This window comes from Neopelma chrysocephalum, unplaced genomic scaffold (genome assembly GCF_003984885.1).
Source record: "Neopelma chrysocephalum unplaced genomic scaffold, ASM398488v2 Primary Assembly neopelma1_103b, whole genome shotgun sequence".
NCBI lineage: Eukaryota > Metazoa > Chordata > Aves > Passeriformes > Pipridae > Neopelma > Neopelma chrysocephalum.
The window spans coordinates 6,405,483-6,420,870 of record NW_020897767.1 but is presented as its reverse complement, the minus strand read 5'-3'; the positions used below and the strand labels follow the sequence as shown (position 1 = coordinate 6,420,870).

Below are 15,388 nucleotides of genomic sequence, written 5' to 3'. Positions count from 1 at the left end.
ATGAAAGTTCTTGGTTTCCATGTGCCAATATCTAAAAGAGGAACTGGTTTGTTTATCATTTATGAAAATTTGCACAAGAAATGTTCATTATTTAATGAACCCTCATTAAAAACACGAGATCCAGAATTTCACAAACTATTTTAAAGGAAGTTGTGGACACTATCAAAATATGAGAAAGTAGCGCATGAAAAATATAAATTACATACTACCAGTGAAAAACTTGAAAAATCTATTGAAATTTAAGGTATTTAAGTGATGTTTTCATCAATAAATGTGTATTTGCTCACTTAATGTGTAGGAAATGAGATGATGAAAAGAAACACTGAGAAAGGCAGGGAAACAGGACTGCTATTTTTGGACATCTAAGACATGCCTCATCTGCTAAAAATAATGGCAGCATTCCAGAGCAGGTGAAATCCGGCTGGGAAGTGACTGAGGACAGGCACGTACTGGGCTCTGCCTCTGGTGCTGTGACACAGTGACCCCACGTGCCCTCAGGAGCCAGGGAACAGCAGCAGCCTCCGAAGGACGAGAGGCAGCTGCAGTGGCAACATCAGACAGAATTGTGGGAGATCTGGAAAAAGTGAGAGCATGGCAGGATATGAATAAAATAGGTCTGTGGGTGGGAAGGATTCATGAGAAGATGGCTGCACTGATGGTGTTAACGAAAACAAACCCCCAAAGAGAACCCAGAGGGTTGTGACAGGGAAAGTTACACCATTCAAAGAACGTGATGATGAGCATGCAAGCATTTCAGGGCCACAAATAACGAGTAAAACATGAATGCTGTAAATTAAGAGAGGCTGAAGTACCAGGATTTAACCAGCAAATGCTGTCACAAAAGGGAGCAGAATGAAAATCAAAACACAGCTTACAAACATCAGGAGTCTGGCTACCCAAAGGAATTCAGGTCTGTCCCATCCAGAAAAGTGGAGAGATTACAGGAGCTGGGAAGAACTAAGGATGAGGTTCTGTCTGATTCAACAGCTCTCTGCTGCCATGAGAGAAAGGAGGTTTGCCCCTAACTCTTTCCAGATACCCTAATCCACCATTTACCATTCCTTGTTAGCTCTGGATCTCCATGACTTAGTGTAAATCACTAACCTGGTAGATAACTAACCAAGTAAAAAAAGAGCAGTGAATCACAAAAAACATCATGGAAGGTTTATAAGTGGCAGTCAGCACACGGAAAAAAGAGTAAGGACCAACTTCCCTCTCGTGAGCTCCTAACCACTGAGCTCTGCCACTCATGAAATGTAAGAAATTCCGCTGTGGAGCAAAGAATCACGAAGAAAACTGAAAAACAGGTATTGGAGAGAACTGGAGAATAGGAGAGTGAGATCACAGCTCAAGGGGTTGTTCCACTGCTCTGCAGCACAAGTTCACTGAGAGAGTACAGGCAGACTATTGGTAGGTTAGAGGGAGATGAATTAGGGAACAAGTAAATTATACACTTAATTCTTTTCAAGGATTCTAAGTGGTGGAAAGAATAAACCATTTCATGAAGAAACTGAACACTTCACTTTGGCTCACAAACACCTGTAAACAGCATGTTTCACACTGGCACTGCCAGCACTAAGCACGGCCAAACAACAAACACTGCTGGGTCTGTTTTCCCGGTGCCTTGAACCCCTCAGCAGAAGCATTATCCCAACCTTCTTAGCCCAGCTTCTGCAAGTCTGTACTATAACAAATCCTTCCTCTCCTGACATATTGAAGGTTGAAGGCTGTAGCACTTTTGCAGTTAATTAGTGGGGGCTCCCTTCCCAGGCATGAGAGTAGTGCCAAGAGCTACACAGAAGCAACTCAAGTGCCACATGTTAAACATTATTGCGCCAAACTGAGCCACATTTCTATTTGTGAACAAGTAGATAGACATGATTCAAAGTTCTGCTATAAAACACATCTATCATGCAAGCATGTTTAATACCAGGCAACCTGGAAGCACAATCTTAGGCAAATAGAAAAGTCATCTTTTATCTTCGGGAACAAAATGAACCAAATAACTGAATTCAAGTTGCTGCAACAAACACCTTTAATTGGCAAGTCTATTAGTGCTCCTCCCCTAACTTTTAAAAAATTAACTTAAATCCCTCATTAAACATTCTAGTGCCAAAAATAAGGTGTAAATAAGATTAATGCAGTGCACAGAAGCTACTTTTAATTTCTTCAACTCAGTAAGCCACTTGCAACATGGGACTCCTTCACACCAGTTCTAACTATAAAATGCATTGCTACACTGCACATCTTGTAGAAGAAAAACCCTGAACATGTGCAGACACACAGCAGCACCACACACAAAATGAAGTGTCCCACTAAGCTCAGCTTGCCAGACTTTTTGTTAGCCAGCTTGGAAATAAATGTAGGTTGTCTGTGGCGAGAGAATGCTGCTTCAGCAGTTCAGAATGAATTTCAAGCCTGTTCTCTATTTTACCTTTTGTCAGTGTAATGTATTCAAGGCAATAGAGAGCTGACAATTTAAATAACTACATTTTAAAACAAACGAAGCATTGATGTTAATGTGTGAAAATGGTCCCAACCCCTGGGAGTCCTGGTTCCCACCATTGTTTACTCTGACAACAGGATATAATTGCTTACTTACTTGGCAGCAAACTTTACCATCTGCTTGCTCGCATGCTGTCCCACAGCCACGAGAGCCTGGATATTGAACTGCTGCTGACGCAGGACCAAGAAGCACTGCTTCCCTGAATACAAAGGGAAACAACACAGGTGTATTAAGGACAAGTTACTCGAGCTCTCTGTGAATGAGAAAAAATGCTTTGCTGCTTAAATATTAGGCTGAGCTTTAAAGAGTGTGTGTGTCTGTGTTTAGCTCATCGTCGCCAGCCTCCCCCCTAAAAAGCTCCATCAAACTACTCAGCTCTGCATGTACACACACCCGCTAACACTGAGATAAATAATTCTGCCTTACATCTATAAACATGTGAATGGACATTTTCTGAAAATAACAATAAGTCTTCCAAGATAAATAATATTTAGACAAAAGAAAACAACAAATCGTAACTTTCAAAGAAACTATTTTTCTTCAACTGCAAGAAATAAATCACACTTTTCCTTGTTTCTTTGCTCACAACTACTTCAAGTCTAACTTATTTTTAAACAAGTTTTTTCTCATCTTCTCAAATCGAAGCTGTAGAGTTCACAAAGCTGCTCTGAGAGAAACAGGCTTGATTTTGCACTGCAGGGACTAAACCAACAATAATACACCACACATTCAGAATGAAGGGGTACAAAAGGAGTATTGATTCTAGTGAATGACAAGAACCTAAAAGACCCAATTAAAAATTCCTGTAAGAGCAATTTAATCATGAACATCTTAGGGAAAAAGAAGTTAATAGGAATTAATAACAATCTACAAAGAACATAATGCATTTTGTTGACTTTTAAAATGGGTATTTCCAAGTCATCAAAGCTCTTTCTAATCTGTTTAGCTGACAGTTACAATCATTTCATAATTCTTCTCACATCTCTAATAGCCATTTACTCCTTAACTTAGATTAAAAGGAAATATGGTGATTTTAAATGCTTCTTCCTAGAGAGAGCCATTAACAACAAACATTTCATTGTTGTACCAGTATCTGATAAATGCACCAATATCCCTTTAACTTTATCCCTCTGACTCAGAACATTGTAACATTTCCATTGAAATGGTGAGAATAGGAAGAAGTCAAAAGCTTTGTTATACACAGCTACTTCCCAGTTATTGTTGACTTAGACTCTAAAACAATAAATCAACATCCACATAACTGGAAAACTGACACTAAAAAGCCTGTTGCCGTTTTCATTTGTAATTATGCAATTGCCATTCCTGACACAGCTACAGAGAATTTAAACAGTATCAGAAGAGAAACACAGAACACTTGACACACAATCTCATGGAAATAAAAGTAAACATACAAAACCAGCACAAAATATTATTAAATATTAACATTATAATTACTGGAAATAATTAATCTTGTCATATGACAAACAAAAATGCAACTAAATTAGTTACTAATTTTCAGAAAACAGAGCACAACTATTTCTGTACTCCAGAGGTGTTCAAACAAAAAATCCACAACTGAAGACAGCTACAATGTCACTCAAGTAGCAAATATTTAAGGATAAAATAGTGAAATAATGGAGGAATCTGATACCACATAAAATAGTCTGGGTGGAAGGGACCTTTAAAGGCCATCCAGTCCAACTCCCCTGCAATGAGCAGGAACATCTTCAACTAGACCAGCTTGCTCAGAGCCTCATCCAAAACTCTCTGGTGGCTGCACTTAATTCCCAGCACTGCAAGCCTGATCAATATCTGCATTATAAAAGGACTCAAATCTGTTTGTCATGAGTAACAGTAGCGGTTTCCATTAGCAAAGAGGACGTTTTGCAGAACTCAACCATTTCTAATCACATAGCAGATAAGTGATCAAACAGACCTCACTGACAGCACCAGTTAAAATATCCCAGTTACAAAGATTGCAGGAGGAAACAGAACTTTTCCCAAAAGAGCTGAAGGCGTTCAAAACCAAGTATCAAAAAAACAAGCCATAATCAAATCTAGCTCATGCTTAGATGCCTTTCCAGATCAAGAGCTGGGACAAAGGAAGCATCTGAGTGATAAAAACTGGGATTATGGGATGTTCTCCATGTGTTTTAAAATACTTACACGGTCTTTAAGTGGAAAGTATAAGACTAGCATTACTCACATTCAACAGTAAACTACTCTAAGTTTCCATAAAACAAACCAAAACCATGTCCCACAAGAACCCCTAAAAAAAAAAGAAAAGTTTCAAAAGAAATTTAGTTAAAAAGCTCTGACACAGTATAATGCAAGGAATGTTTAGTCACTGAACAAATAAGAGAAGACACCAAGTGGAGAATTCCATCAAAAGTAAGCACATAAAACCAACCAGAAATCCATTGTTTTTCTTGGATAAAAGTACCAAATCACATGAGACCTTTTGAAAGAAAAGGATGTAAGGAAGGAATGTGTATAAAGAGTAAAAAATGTTTGGTCATATATTAACATTGCTGGTTTCAGACATTTGCAAGCAAAGAGAAAACTTTATACAGCTGATTATAAAATTTGGTCCAGCAATTATAAAATTGCTTTTGGTGGGATTCTTATTTTCAGATGTTTAATAAACCTTTGCATTCATAAACCAAAACTGAGTTCAGGTCTAACATCCTGCACAAGTCCAGCTGCCTGGCCAAGCCCAGACCAATTTCCCAAAGGCTTTTCCATGATAAACGTGACCAGTAGCTTAGGGTGGCTTTAAAATAAGGCCAGAAATAACATTTATTTAATCTATGATAAGAACCACAGGGCCCCAAGCACTTTAATTTTAGTACAAGCCACAGAAATTCCCAACACCCCATTCTTTACACATCCTTCAGTTCATTTCCATCAGACTTCAGGAGTGACTTGCTATATGAGACAGCTGGAATCTGCAGTTGTTCCCATTCATTTTTTTGGTTTATTGGTCAGAACTAGACAGGGTTAAATAAAGGGTATGTATATTGGTTATTTAGGAGTCAAATTCAAGTTTCTGAGAAAAACTAAAGCTATTTTTGTGTAACATTTTCCTGTTTCCTGCAAGGCTTTCTTTTCCATAATGGTAGGAATAGTGCCATGATGTGTGTGGGAAAGGCTAATATTACTTTTTACCCTTAAACATTTGCTTTTCTTGTAAGATTCTTTCCCCCCAAAGCTTAAGTAAACAAGCATATGGCATTCCCTAGCAGCACTCCCTGAATGTCAGAATTGTTCTCTGCTGTCAGACCGAGAGGGAACAAGAGACACAATCAATAAATTCAGAACATTCATGCCCACGATCAGCTCCTTTTTCTTTCATTCTTCAGGTTGTGTTAAAGAGTTTTGAAAATAAGTAGTGTTATTTCATCAAAACCAATAGCTTTTTCTGAGGTCAAAGGTGAAGGATGACAACCAGCTTCTTGGAAGTTAGTCCTGCCACGTTACAGAGATGTCATTGTGATTGAAGTAAATGCATCTACCATGCAGGATACCACAGATCAATGTAACACAGTGACGCAGTTCCTTATTTTAACTGACTGCAGCACAGACACTCATTAAGAGGGACATTTTTTAAGAAAATGAAGACTCTAAAAGAGAAATGAATCTGTGACCACATTCTGTACTGGATCCTTGTCCCTAATTTTCATCATTCCCAATTTTAAGATTACTGTTAAGTTTGGCTCAGGAAGGTAATTTCTTTATGCTCTTTTCTTTCAATTCTTGGAAAGACTAGAGAGCTGCCAAACGTAACTGAAACCAGCACAACAGTTGTCAGCGTCAGCATCTGATGTCAACTGCAAAGGCCAAAGCCTATTTAGGTTTGCATATGGCAACCTGGTCTCCAGAGAGAACTTCTGATTCCAGGGAAGAAATATGACTGTCAGACAGCCAAGTAGGACAGCCCACACTACTGAGAACCTAGGAAAGGATTTTCCCTTTGTCTTGGTAAAGAAAGATGATGCCTCTTCTTCGAAGTTCAAATTGATATAATCAGATACCAGTAACTGAAAGTAAAACTGAAATTTTAAGACAGATTTTTGTTTCCTGTCAAAGAAAAGGTATGGTGGAGATACTGATACGCAGCAGCATAAATATGACCTGTCTGACAACTGGTACATTTATAGCAAAAGTACATTTTACTGTAGAAGCTTAGAACTGGTTCATCTCACAACTGTTAGCATCAAAGGGGAACAGCTGTAATATTTTTGAATTCCTATTATTTACAATTGTCCACATATTATTTAGAATATGATAAAACCAAAACTCACATTGACTACAATGTAATAGTAATAACCTGATTTCCTCACTGCTGAAAATTTCCTTTTATCTCTTGGGAAAAGAAAAGTGGAAAAAGAGAAAATACCCAGTCAATGTGAACACTGAGGGAACACAGTAACCAGGTGGCAAAATTTTCTTGAATGAAAGACCATAGGCCATGAAACCAAAATAAACATTCAGGTTACACTAACAATATGAGGAAATAAAACTAAAAACCCTGGAGGCATCTCACCTTTAGCTCTGCTTGTGTGAATTCTGCCACGAACCCAAACCTCTTGATCAGCCTTCTCCAATGTCAAGTCTTTAATGCGAACCAAAACTCTATCTGAGTTACAGAAAGAAACAAAGATGTTAAAAGTTCTGGTGGTTTTGAAGCAAAACATTTTTCACTTTAAACTTCAAATACACTGTCATTGCCAAAATTTAAAATAAATCCAAACCATTACTTTTTGTATCTACAGCGTAATCGATGTACTGAAAACTCACAAGATCCCATTTCCTTTCCCAGGGACTTGAACAGGATCAAGCAGCTTTAACTTGGTTCAATTTAATTTGACTTATCCAGCAGGGTCAGGCTGCACTTTAACAACACCAACACTCACTGCAGTTCACGGATGGCAGAGCCCAGCATGACTACACTGCTTTTGATAGGACTTCACTGCACCACCTGCACTTATTAGTCTGAATTTCACCTAAGGGATGCCTGCCCTGCTCCACTGTGCAACGTGAGGGTTGGCAGGTTGAACCAGCAAAGCAAAGGCTCTGAGGTGACAGGGCTGTTCTCTGTACCTACCCTATGTAAGTAGGGTGAATATCACCATAAAATAATTATTAACTTTAAATTAATTTAAATTAATGAACAGCAACTTATTTAAAATAAATATGAGAAAGAAACCACAAATAAATGTGCATTATAAATGAAAAGAAAATTGATTTTGATAAAAACAACAGTGTTTTGGAGCAACAAGAGTATTACTGCATAAAATGGATAACAATTTTAAGAGAGAATCTGTTTGACAACCTCATCAAGCACTGCTATCACTATCACTGTCAGAGCCAAAGTTGATCAGAAAGAACCCTTCAAATTCAATGTACCCATGAAAGCTAAATAACAGAAATGCATGGTTTAAGAAGGTCAAATTTTGGGTAAAAAATTGAAAAAATAAAAATTATCAAGGAAAATATTTTTAAATAAATCAGGACTTTAAAAATTGTACACAACCATTATGAACTGCCAATATGCTGGCTGCATGCCACTGTTTCTTGAAATGTATTTGTCTAATTGTATTTTTCTGGCCAAAAGCATTTTTGCATGGTCTCAAACACTTTTTATAGTATCTAGAAATCAGAGGATATAGATAGCATTGCATAGAACCTCAACGGTTCTAACAGCTACACTTGCTCACTTGCAGTTAAAAACACTGCTTATGAGCCAAAAAAATTCTTCAGTGGAGATATTGATCCTTATGGGTCTCTTCCAACCTGAGATACTCTCTGATTCTATGATATACCTTTCCTCACAGACTTCTCCTGATTTCAAAATAACACTAAATTTACTCAGACACTTCTACTGGAGACTTTTCCCGCCAGAACTTGTCCAAAGTTTGCCCACCCCAGGCTACCATCTGTTCTTCTGGACTCCCTCCTTCTGTTTCTGAATGCCAGTCACAGCTTGCCCTGCAAGCCCATTATTCTGCACTAGAGATTTTAGGGGGCTGAAGATGTTTATTAGCTCATGCTCAGGGCAATGCAGCTCTTTCTTCACAGAAACACATTAAAACCATGGACAGAATGGAAACAAAGACAGAAATGTGATGGGAAATCAACTCAAATAAATGAATAAAGTGTTTGTGTGTGTGTGCATGCACTGGAGAAGGAGAAAGGGGAATAAAGATGCTATCACTTTCCAGCAACTTCTAACATTCAAAATCTACCAGTGTAGTACTACAGGAAACATGCAACCATCACAACTCATAACCTTCAGTATTTCCAAGAGTTTGATAATCAGTAAAAATTACCTCAGTCAACTTAAAACTGTATTGTTACAAACTTAAAATACTTTCTAGGTATGACACTTTCTATGGATCCTTAATGTTTCAGGATCCATCCGCACCAGATAAATATTTCCAAAAGTCATTTGGATACATAATGGTCCATGTTTCACCAAGAGTAAACAAGGCATAGTCAACACAAAAATTGTTATATGCTATGAATTATTAAAAACTATTTCACCTTTCATAAAAAGGGTACTCTCACATATCATTTGACCTGGAATTCCTTCCAGCTCCTTTCATGTCTTCCATGATAGAAACGAAGCTTCTTGCTCTCACTTTTAAAAGTCCTCCCACCATATTCTCCAGACTATCACCTACTTGTTCTTTCACAAATGAAAGCTACACTTACATTTTCTGTCTTCTTGCCACATAAACACTTCCAGACAATTAAATGCAAAAATAAAAGACGTTTTAAACCGTGCTACAGTTGCAGCGAAGACGACGGAACAAAGATTTTAAACAGAGTTCAAACACAACACTCTGTAAGTTTGAACGGCACTTCCAGCCTCAATTCAGTACTCAGGCTATCTCACCTTCATTGCCATTTTCAGTCATGTTTTATGGGGAAGTTGTATTTTTTGTTTCTTTAACATATAGCACAATCTCTTCTTTTCAACACATTAAATATCCTTATCTTTCTCTGAGAGCTCTGACCTCTTCTAAACATGGGAGGAGAGGATAAAAGCCTAAAAAGCTGTGTGGGATATCACTTTTCCACCTCCAGACCCCATTCCCTGCCTGTCAACTAAGTTAATTTCTCTTGCAACATGGAATTTTGAACAGATTGATCAGTACTTCTGCTGTCCCTGTGGAGTGCCAGCATCTTTGCAATATTCCATAAAGTTGAAAAAGAGAAGGTAAGTTTGATTAAAAAAAACCCTGGAAGTCAAAAGCAGTAGAAGATGAAAGCAACTTCCAGGGAGGGGAGATGAGATAATTGGGCTGAAAGGAGAAAAAAGGAAAGGCAAAAAATGCAGTTTTACTAGAAATCACAGCCTCAAGTCAGGACTTAAAGACCTGACATAACAGAAATGAGAACATCAGAGAGCCAGGGCAGCCAATGTTAGCAGGAGAAGGACTGAAGTGGGCCAAGAAAGGCACAGGTGCGTGTGAGCTCAGCAGAGCAGGATGGAGCAACAACACTGGGAACCTGTGAAAAGTTTTAATTTGCCTGCAGAGGAACAAGAACCCTTTGGCAAGAGCTCTCCTGGCAGGAATTACTGAATCTGTCAATAAGAGTGCACTAGTCTCAATGAAGGGACTATGATGATTTCCAACTTTTTTTATCACAGGTATTTTGTTCTTTATGGTTACCTAATTTTGATGTTCAGGGCAACCATCTCCTACATAACAGAACAGCAGGAGTGTTGTAGGTTGTATTTTAAGGCCAATGGAAAACCCACTCAATGTTGTCCATACACTGAGACTTTTTTAAAAGAGTATCAAGAGTCACAGGGACAATATAACATAACTAAATACAGCACTCAGCCTTTTTCAACCAAAACAATCATTCAGAGGAGAAAAAAAATCACCTCATCACAGATGATGTTGCTTCTTTACATTTCACTATGAAGAAGTTACAAAAAGTCAGTCTATTCCTTCCCCTGTTCCTGTTTCATGCTCTGAATGATACAAAGATTAGTATTTCCTGGGATGCTGTCACAGGAGATTATTCTCTAGCTGATAAGTTTCTCTGAATCTCAATTCCCCACCCGTAGAAAATGAGGATTTCCTGAATTCAGGGTGGTGTGAATAATATAAATCCCATAAATATTAATGGATTTGGTGCTCCTATGCAGGAGCAATGCAGGCTACATAAGCAGACTGAGATCCTGCTCAGGGAGCACTGCTGCAACAATCACAGCAGCACTTACTCCAAACACAGAAAAACCCTGACATCTCAGGACTCAGTACATTATAAATCATAATTTAATAACAACAAAAGAAGTCAACCCTGCAGTGTTGGACAGAGACAAAACTACTGAGCTGTGTAAGGTGTGGCCCAGGCAAGGGCAAAGGTTGAGACTCCACAATCTCTCTGGACTCAGCTCCCATATCCAATCACGCTCCTGGTTTTATTTTTTTCTTCCCTCTCATTTCAGTTTCCTGTGTTCTAACCTGTGTCCATGACCTCCTGTCCAATTACCACACACTTTCAAACCCTGGTTTTACCTTTCCTACACCCTTCCATTAAGCAGATATAAACTGTAATAAAACCTTCCCACAGCTTCCTCTTCTCCAGGCTGAACAAGCCCAGCTCCCTCAGCCTCTCCTCTCCTCTGAGATCCTGTGCTCCAGTCTCCTGGACAATTTGGTGGCTCTCCACTGGACTGGCTCCCAAATGTTAATGTTTTCCTTGCACTGGAGAGCTCAAAACTGGACATAGCACTCCAAATTCAAGTGTCTCACAAGTGTCAAATGTATTCAAATAACGTGAAAGAATGTCAGTGGGATTTGAATGAAAAAGTTTGGTAAATGATTTTTCAAAGAAGTACTGAAGGTATCAAGTACATAACTTCTTTTTTCCTTCTTTCCCCATCCTCCCTCTTTTGAAAGTACTTGTTTTGGTTTTCAACTGACCTGGTTTCTCTTGGGATTGTATCATTGGTGATACTCCATATCTTTCCTTAGCATAATCCTAAAATGGAGGTAAGAAACACACATCAAAGAAGCATACACGGAAAGATGAACAAAATCACTGCAAAGTTAACTGAGGGGATACAAAATAATTAGCTGTAATATTAAAGAAATTGTGGTTTAGACCCGTATGAGACACACAAAGGAGAGAAGACAATTGTGCCAGGTAAGAAAATAATAACTCCCACAAGTTCAAACATGCATGAGGATCATTACCTCTTACACAGAATTTTGTGTGACTTTCTCTACAAAGAACCTACTCCTGAAAATATTGAGTCCTACAGAAGTAGATAAATCAAATATCTCCTTCCCACATTCAGGCACACAGAGAAATCCCGATCACATGCCATGGTCACAGCCCAGTGAAGCCTGACTGTTAACAAAACAGGTGACACAGGGGAACACGGCCTTTTGTCCAAAAATATCACAATTCTGGTTTCACAACCAAACATTTCATTTAGAATAAAAACCCTTGAATTATTTATTTCATTCTATTCGATATACGAACCAAAGTTCGTTCTAAATGCTTTTCTTGGACGGACTTTACTCCTCTGCTTTTGATAAATTGTGGCACATTCACGATTTTATGGAAGCCACCAACATTCACAATTCCTTACTGCGATGCATTTCTGGCCTTCCAACAACAAGCAAAACAGATTTCATTACTAAACGAACTGATGTTCATTATTAGTATTTTTTTTTTTCCTTGCAGAAACACTGGCCTACAATCTTTCATTACTGCTGTGTGATCCTCACGCACGAGACAGAAGCACCTGCAGGAGCCCCTGCTGTGGAGAGGCAGCCCAGGTGCTTCTGGAGGGGCTGAGCTCTCCAGGGAATCACAGACCGGGCTCGGTGAAGGAGGGAGGGGATAGGCAGGGTACAGCCAAAGGGAGCCGTGCCCCTGGGCCCGGCCAAACCCCACCCCGGGGAGCCTCCACATCGCGCCCGCCCCGTTCCCTGCGGAGACCCACATCAGCCGCCGACGAGTCGTCGTTCTCCGGGCGGCGGTCGTGGCCCTGCCCGCGGCTGGCGGCGCTCGGCATCTCTGCGGCGGCCGGGGCGGTCCCGGGCGGACCCTCACGGCCCTTCACGGTCTCTGGCCCCTCACAGCCACGCCGCTTCCGCGCGCCCGGCTCTCGCGAGAACAGCCGCCCCTCCCCGCCCCGCCCCGCCCGGCGCCGGCCGCAGTATCGCGAGAGCCGCCGCCAGCGCGTGCTCCAGTCAGCGCTGTCCGCGCGCTGTCCGCGGTCCCTCAGGACTCCCCTCAGGGAGGTGTCGTGGTCCTGCCCCGCCGGCACCGCTGTTGGCCGCCTCCTGCTCCCCTTTTCGTTCGAAAGGGTCGTTTTCATGGAGCCGCTGCCGTCCCGACGAGGCTCAGCGCCTCCAGCCCCGCGCCGATGCCGGCGCTGTGGAGGTGTGCGGGGCTGGGATGCGCTGAGGCAGCGCAGCGGGAAGGTTTGTGTTCGCTTGCCCTCCTTCACAATCAGGCACGGTGTGGCCTGAGGTAACATCACAGAATCACATAATCCTCAGGGTGGGAAGGGAGTCCAGTCCAAGCCCCCCTGCCAAGGGAGGGTCACCTGGAGCAGGTGACACAGCTGGGTTTGGAATGTCTCCAGAGAGGGAGACTCCACGCCCTCCCTGGGCAGCCTGCTCCAGTGCTCTGCCACCCTCAAAGTTCTTCATCCTGTCAGTGGGCACCACCGAAGAGTCTGGCACCATCCTCTTGGCACCTGCCCTGGAGATATTTATATGCATGTAAATAAGCATGTTGGACTGTGAGGTGGCCAGCTAATGTGTGTGGAACCAAACCAAAGTGCACTTCTGTTCTATCTCCCCCATGCGTGGCTTCCCCCTGCTTACCCCAGCAGCAGTTCAGTCTCCTGACCCCTTGCCCAGTTGTGCTGTTTATAATTAGTTAGCTGTTTATTAGTTAGCTACAAGTGGTAGTTTGGGGAGGATGAGCAATAGTGCAAATGCAGGTGTTTCCCTCCAGCTGGGTGCCTGAAGCAACGCTGCAGTTCTGAGGCCAGGGCTGGCTGCAGGTGCCAGCTCTGAAATGACACAAATCAAAGCTGCAAGCAGCTGTCAAGTCCTATAGATTCATAGATTGTTTATTTGGTGCAGGGTGAGAAAGAGTTGGCTGTCCTGATTTAAATTGCAGTTTTGAATTTTCACATTTGACTAACTAATGCGTCTTGCGGTATCGATTAGAGTTCTTCGTTTCCTGTCCTGCCCGTTGTTTGTTTTGCAGCACTTTGTACCGCACTGGTTCAACACCTCTTCTCGTGGGAATCCCCTTGCAAAGTTCCCCTTCTGGCCCTGTCTCAGGGAATTGTCACTTCACCCCGAGACCACGCAGCTTTCACAAAATCCTTTCTTCTCGTGCACCGTTGCAAAGAGTTAAGATTCAGTGGCAGAGAAGGCAAATCACAGTCAGTTTTCATTCCTCACCACAAGAAAGCAGGTTCTGATGGCAGGGTGTTGTGTAGCGAACATAAATGCTAATGTAACAGTAACGACACGTGGATTTCTCACAGTGTCAGTTGTGCCTTTTCTTACCTGTCACTTAGAACTGCTGCTGAACCTGAACTAACAGACAGATGCAAATCTTGTGCCTCACCACGGAGCAGCAGACGGTACCATCTGCACTGACACAGTGACACAGTGCTCTGCAATTCCTGGCATTTTACTGATCTTGCTGTGAAACTCAGGAGAAACAAGCCCTGTAACCCGTGTTTTTGTGCTGGAGCCTTCCAGTGGTGAATAGCACATATTTCCTCCGGGGCAAATAAGCTGAAGGTGGTTGTGAAGGAAAAGCCCTTTTTATGTAATGAGGGTGTTAACTGAAAACAAAACACGGCCATCTGAAGGGCGCTGTGCCTAATTATTCCATTGCCCAACTTTCAGGAGAAGCATTTTCCAGAGTTTGTGTTCTCAGGTCGTTTTTCCAGAATCCCTTTGTTTTGCAGTGCAGAAACAGGGGGTTTTTGAGCGAAAACCTGTAATACGCTGAAAATAAAAAAAAATTCACTAATTTTAAGAATAATTACTGACAAAAACCCCTCAGAAACCTCCATTTAATTTGAACCTGCAGCAAAAATTTCTTTTCCATCTCCACATCAGTAAATCAATAACAAGCCTTCTGTTAAGGGCGCGGACCGCCACGTGCAGACGAGGCAGCTCATCTGCCGCACCTTCTGTTTCATTGCGCTGCTGTGGAAGGCCGTGCGATGGGGGCAGTACCTGCACTGAACCTGGGGACGAGAAGCAGGAGCAGAGCCGGGGGCGGAGGGGCCGGGGGGGGGTGGCCAGCGCTGTCCCCCGGGCCCTGGCCCGGGATTACCACATGGAAATGACATCACCCGCAGCCAATCCCGCGGCCCCGGGGGTGCAGCTGGAGGGAGGCCATACCCCACTTAGGTAACAAGACATGACATACCATGTGCTAATGCTAAATAATTTATCCCTCAGGCATACAGTGAATTGCAAAGCCAAGCTGAGGCCTGGTCAACAGTTTGTAGTTTAAATTAAAATTGGCTTTTCTGCCTTAAAGGAAGGGAGGGGGTTGTCAACTGTTGTGATCAAGAGTGGAACACAGAAATCCCTTTTTTTCTCTTTGCTTCACTTCTTTCCCCGGCTACAATTTGATCTAATCAAAGCACTTTTTGGTGACTTGGGGGGTGTGCTCCACATATCTCTGTTATGAAGGAGATGTATGAAGGAAAATCTTAGAGGAAGTTTTAAGTCACTGTGAATAATGATATCCAATATATCCTCGAAATTTAGACGTTAGCACTTGTCGTATTCTTAGCCGAAGCTATTCCAAAATTGGGTGTTTCGTGTTACAAATGTTGTGTGGGTGTTTCCATAG

At 41.5% G+C, this 15,388-nt stretch overlaps 1 protein-coding gene across 1 annotated transcript in view; it reads right to left on the bottom strand.

Moving 5' to 3' along the window:
* The window catches only part of DARS (aspartyl-tRNA synthetase), a 36,444-nt gene extending 23,830 nt beyond the window's left edge, over positions 1 to 12,614 (bottom strand). Inside the window, exons 1-4 of the mRNA XM_027695917.1 lie at positions 12,486 to 12,614; positions 11,455 to 11,512; positions 7,053 to 7,145; positions 2,603 to 2,705 (exon numbers count right to left, since the gene is read on the bottom strand). Coding sequence (XP_027551718.1) covers positions 2,603 to 2,705; positions 7,053 to 7,145; positions 11,455 to 11,512; positions 12,486 to 12,557 — 326 coding nt within the window. The 5' untranslated portion in view covers positions 12,558 to 12,614. The remainder of the gene's footprint in view (positions 1 to 2,602; positions 2,706 to 7,052; positions 7,146 to 11,454; positions 11,513 to 12,485) is intronic.
* Between the last annotated feature and the right edge of the window lie 2,774 nt (positions 12,615 to 15,388).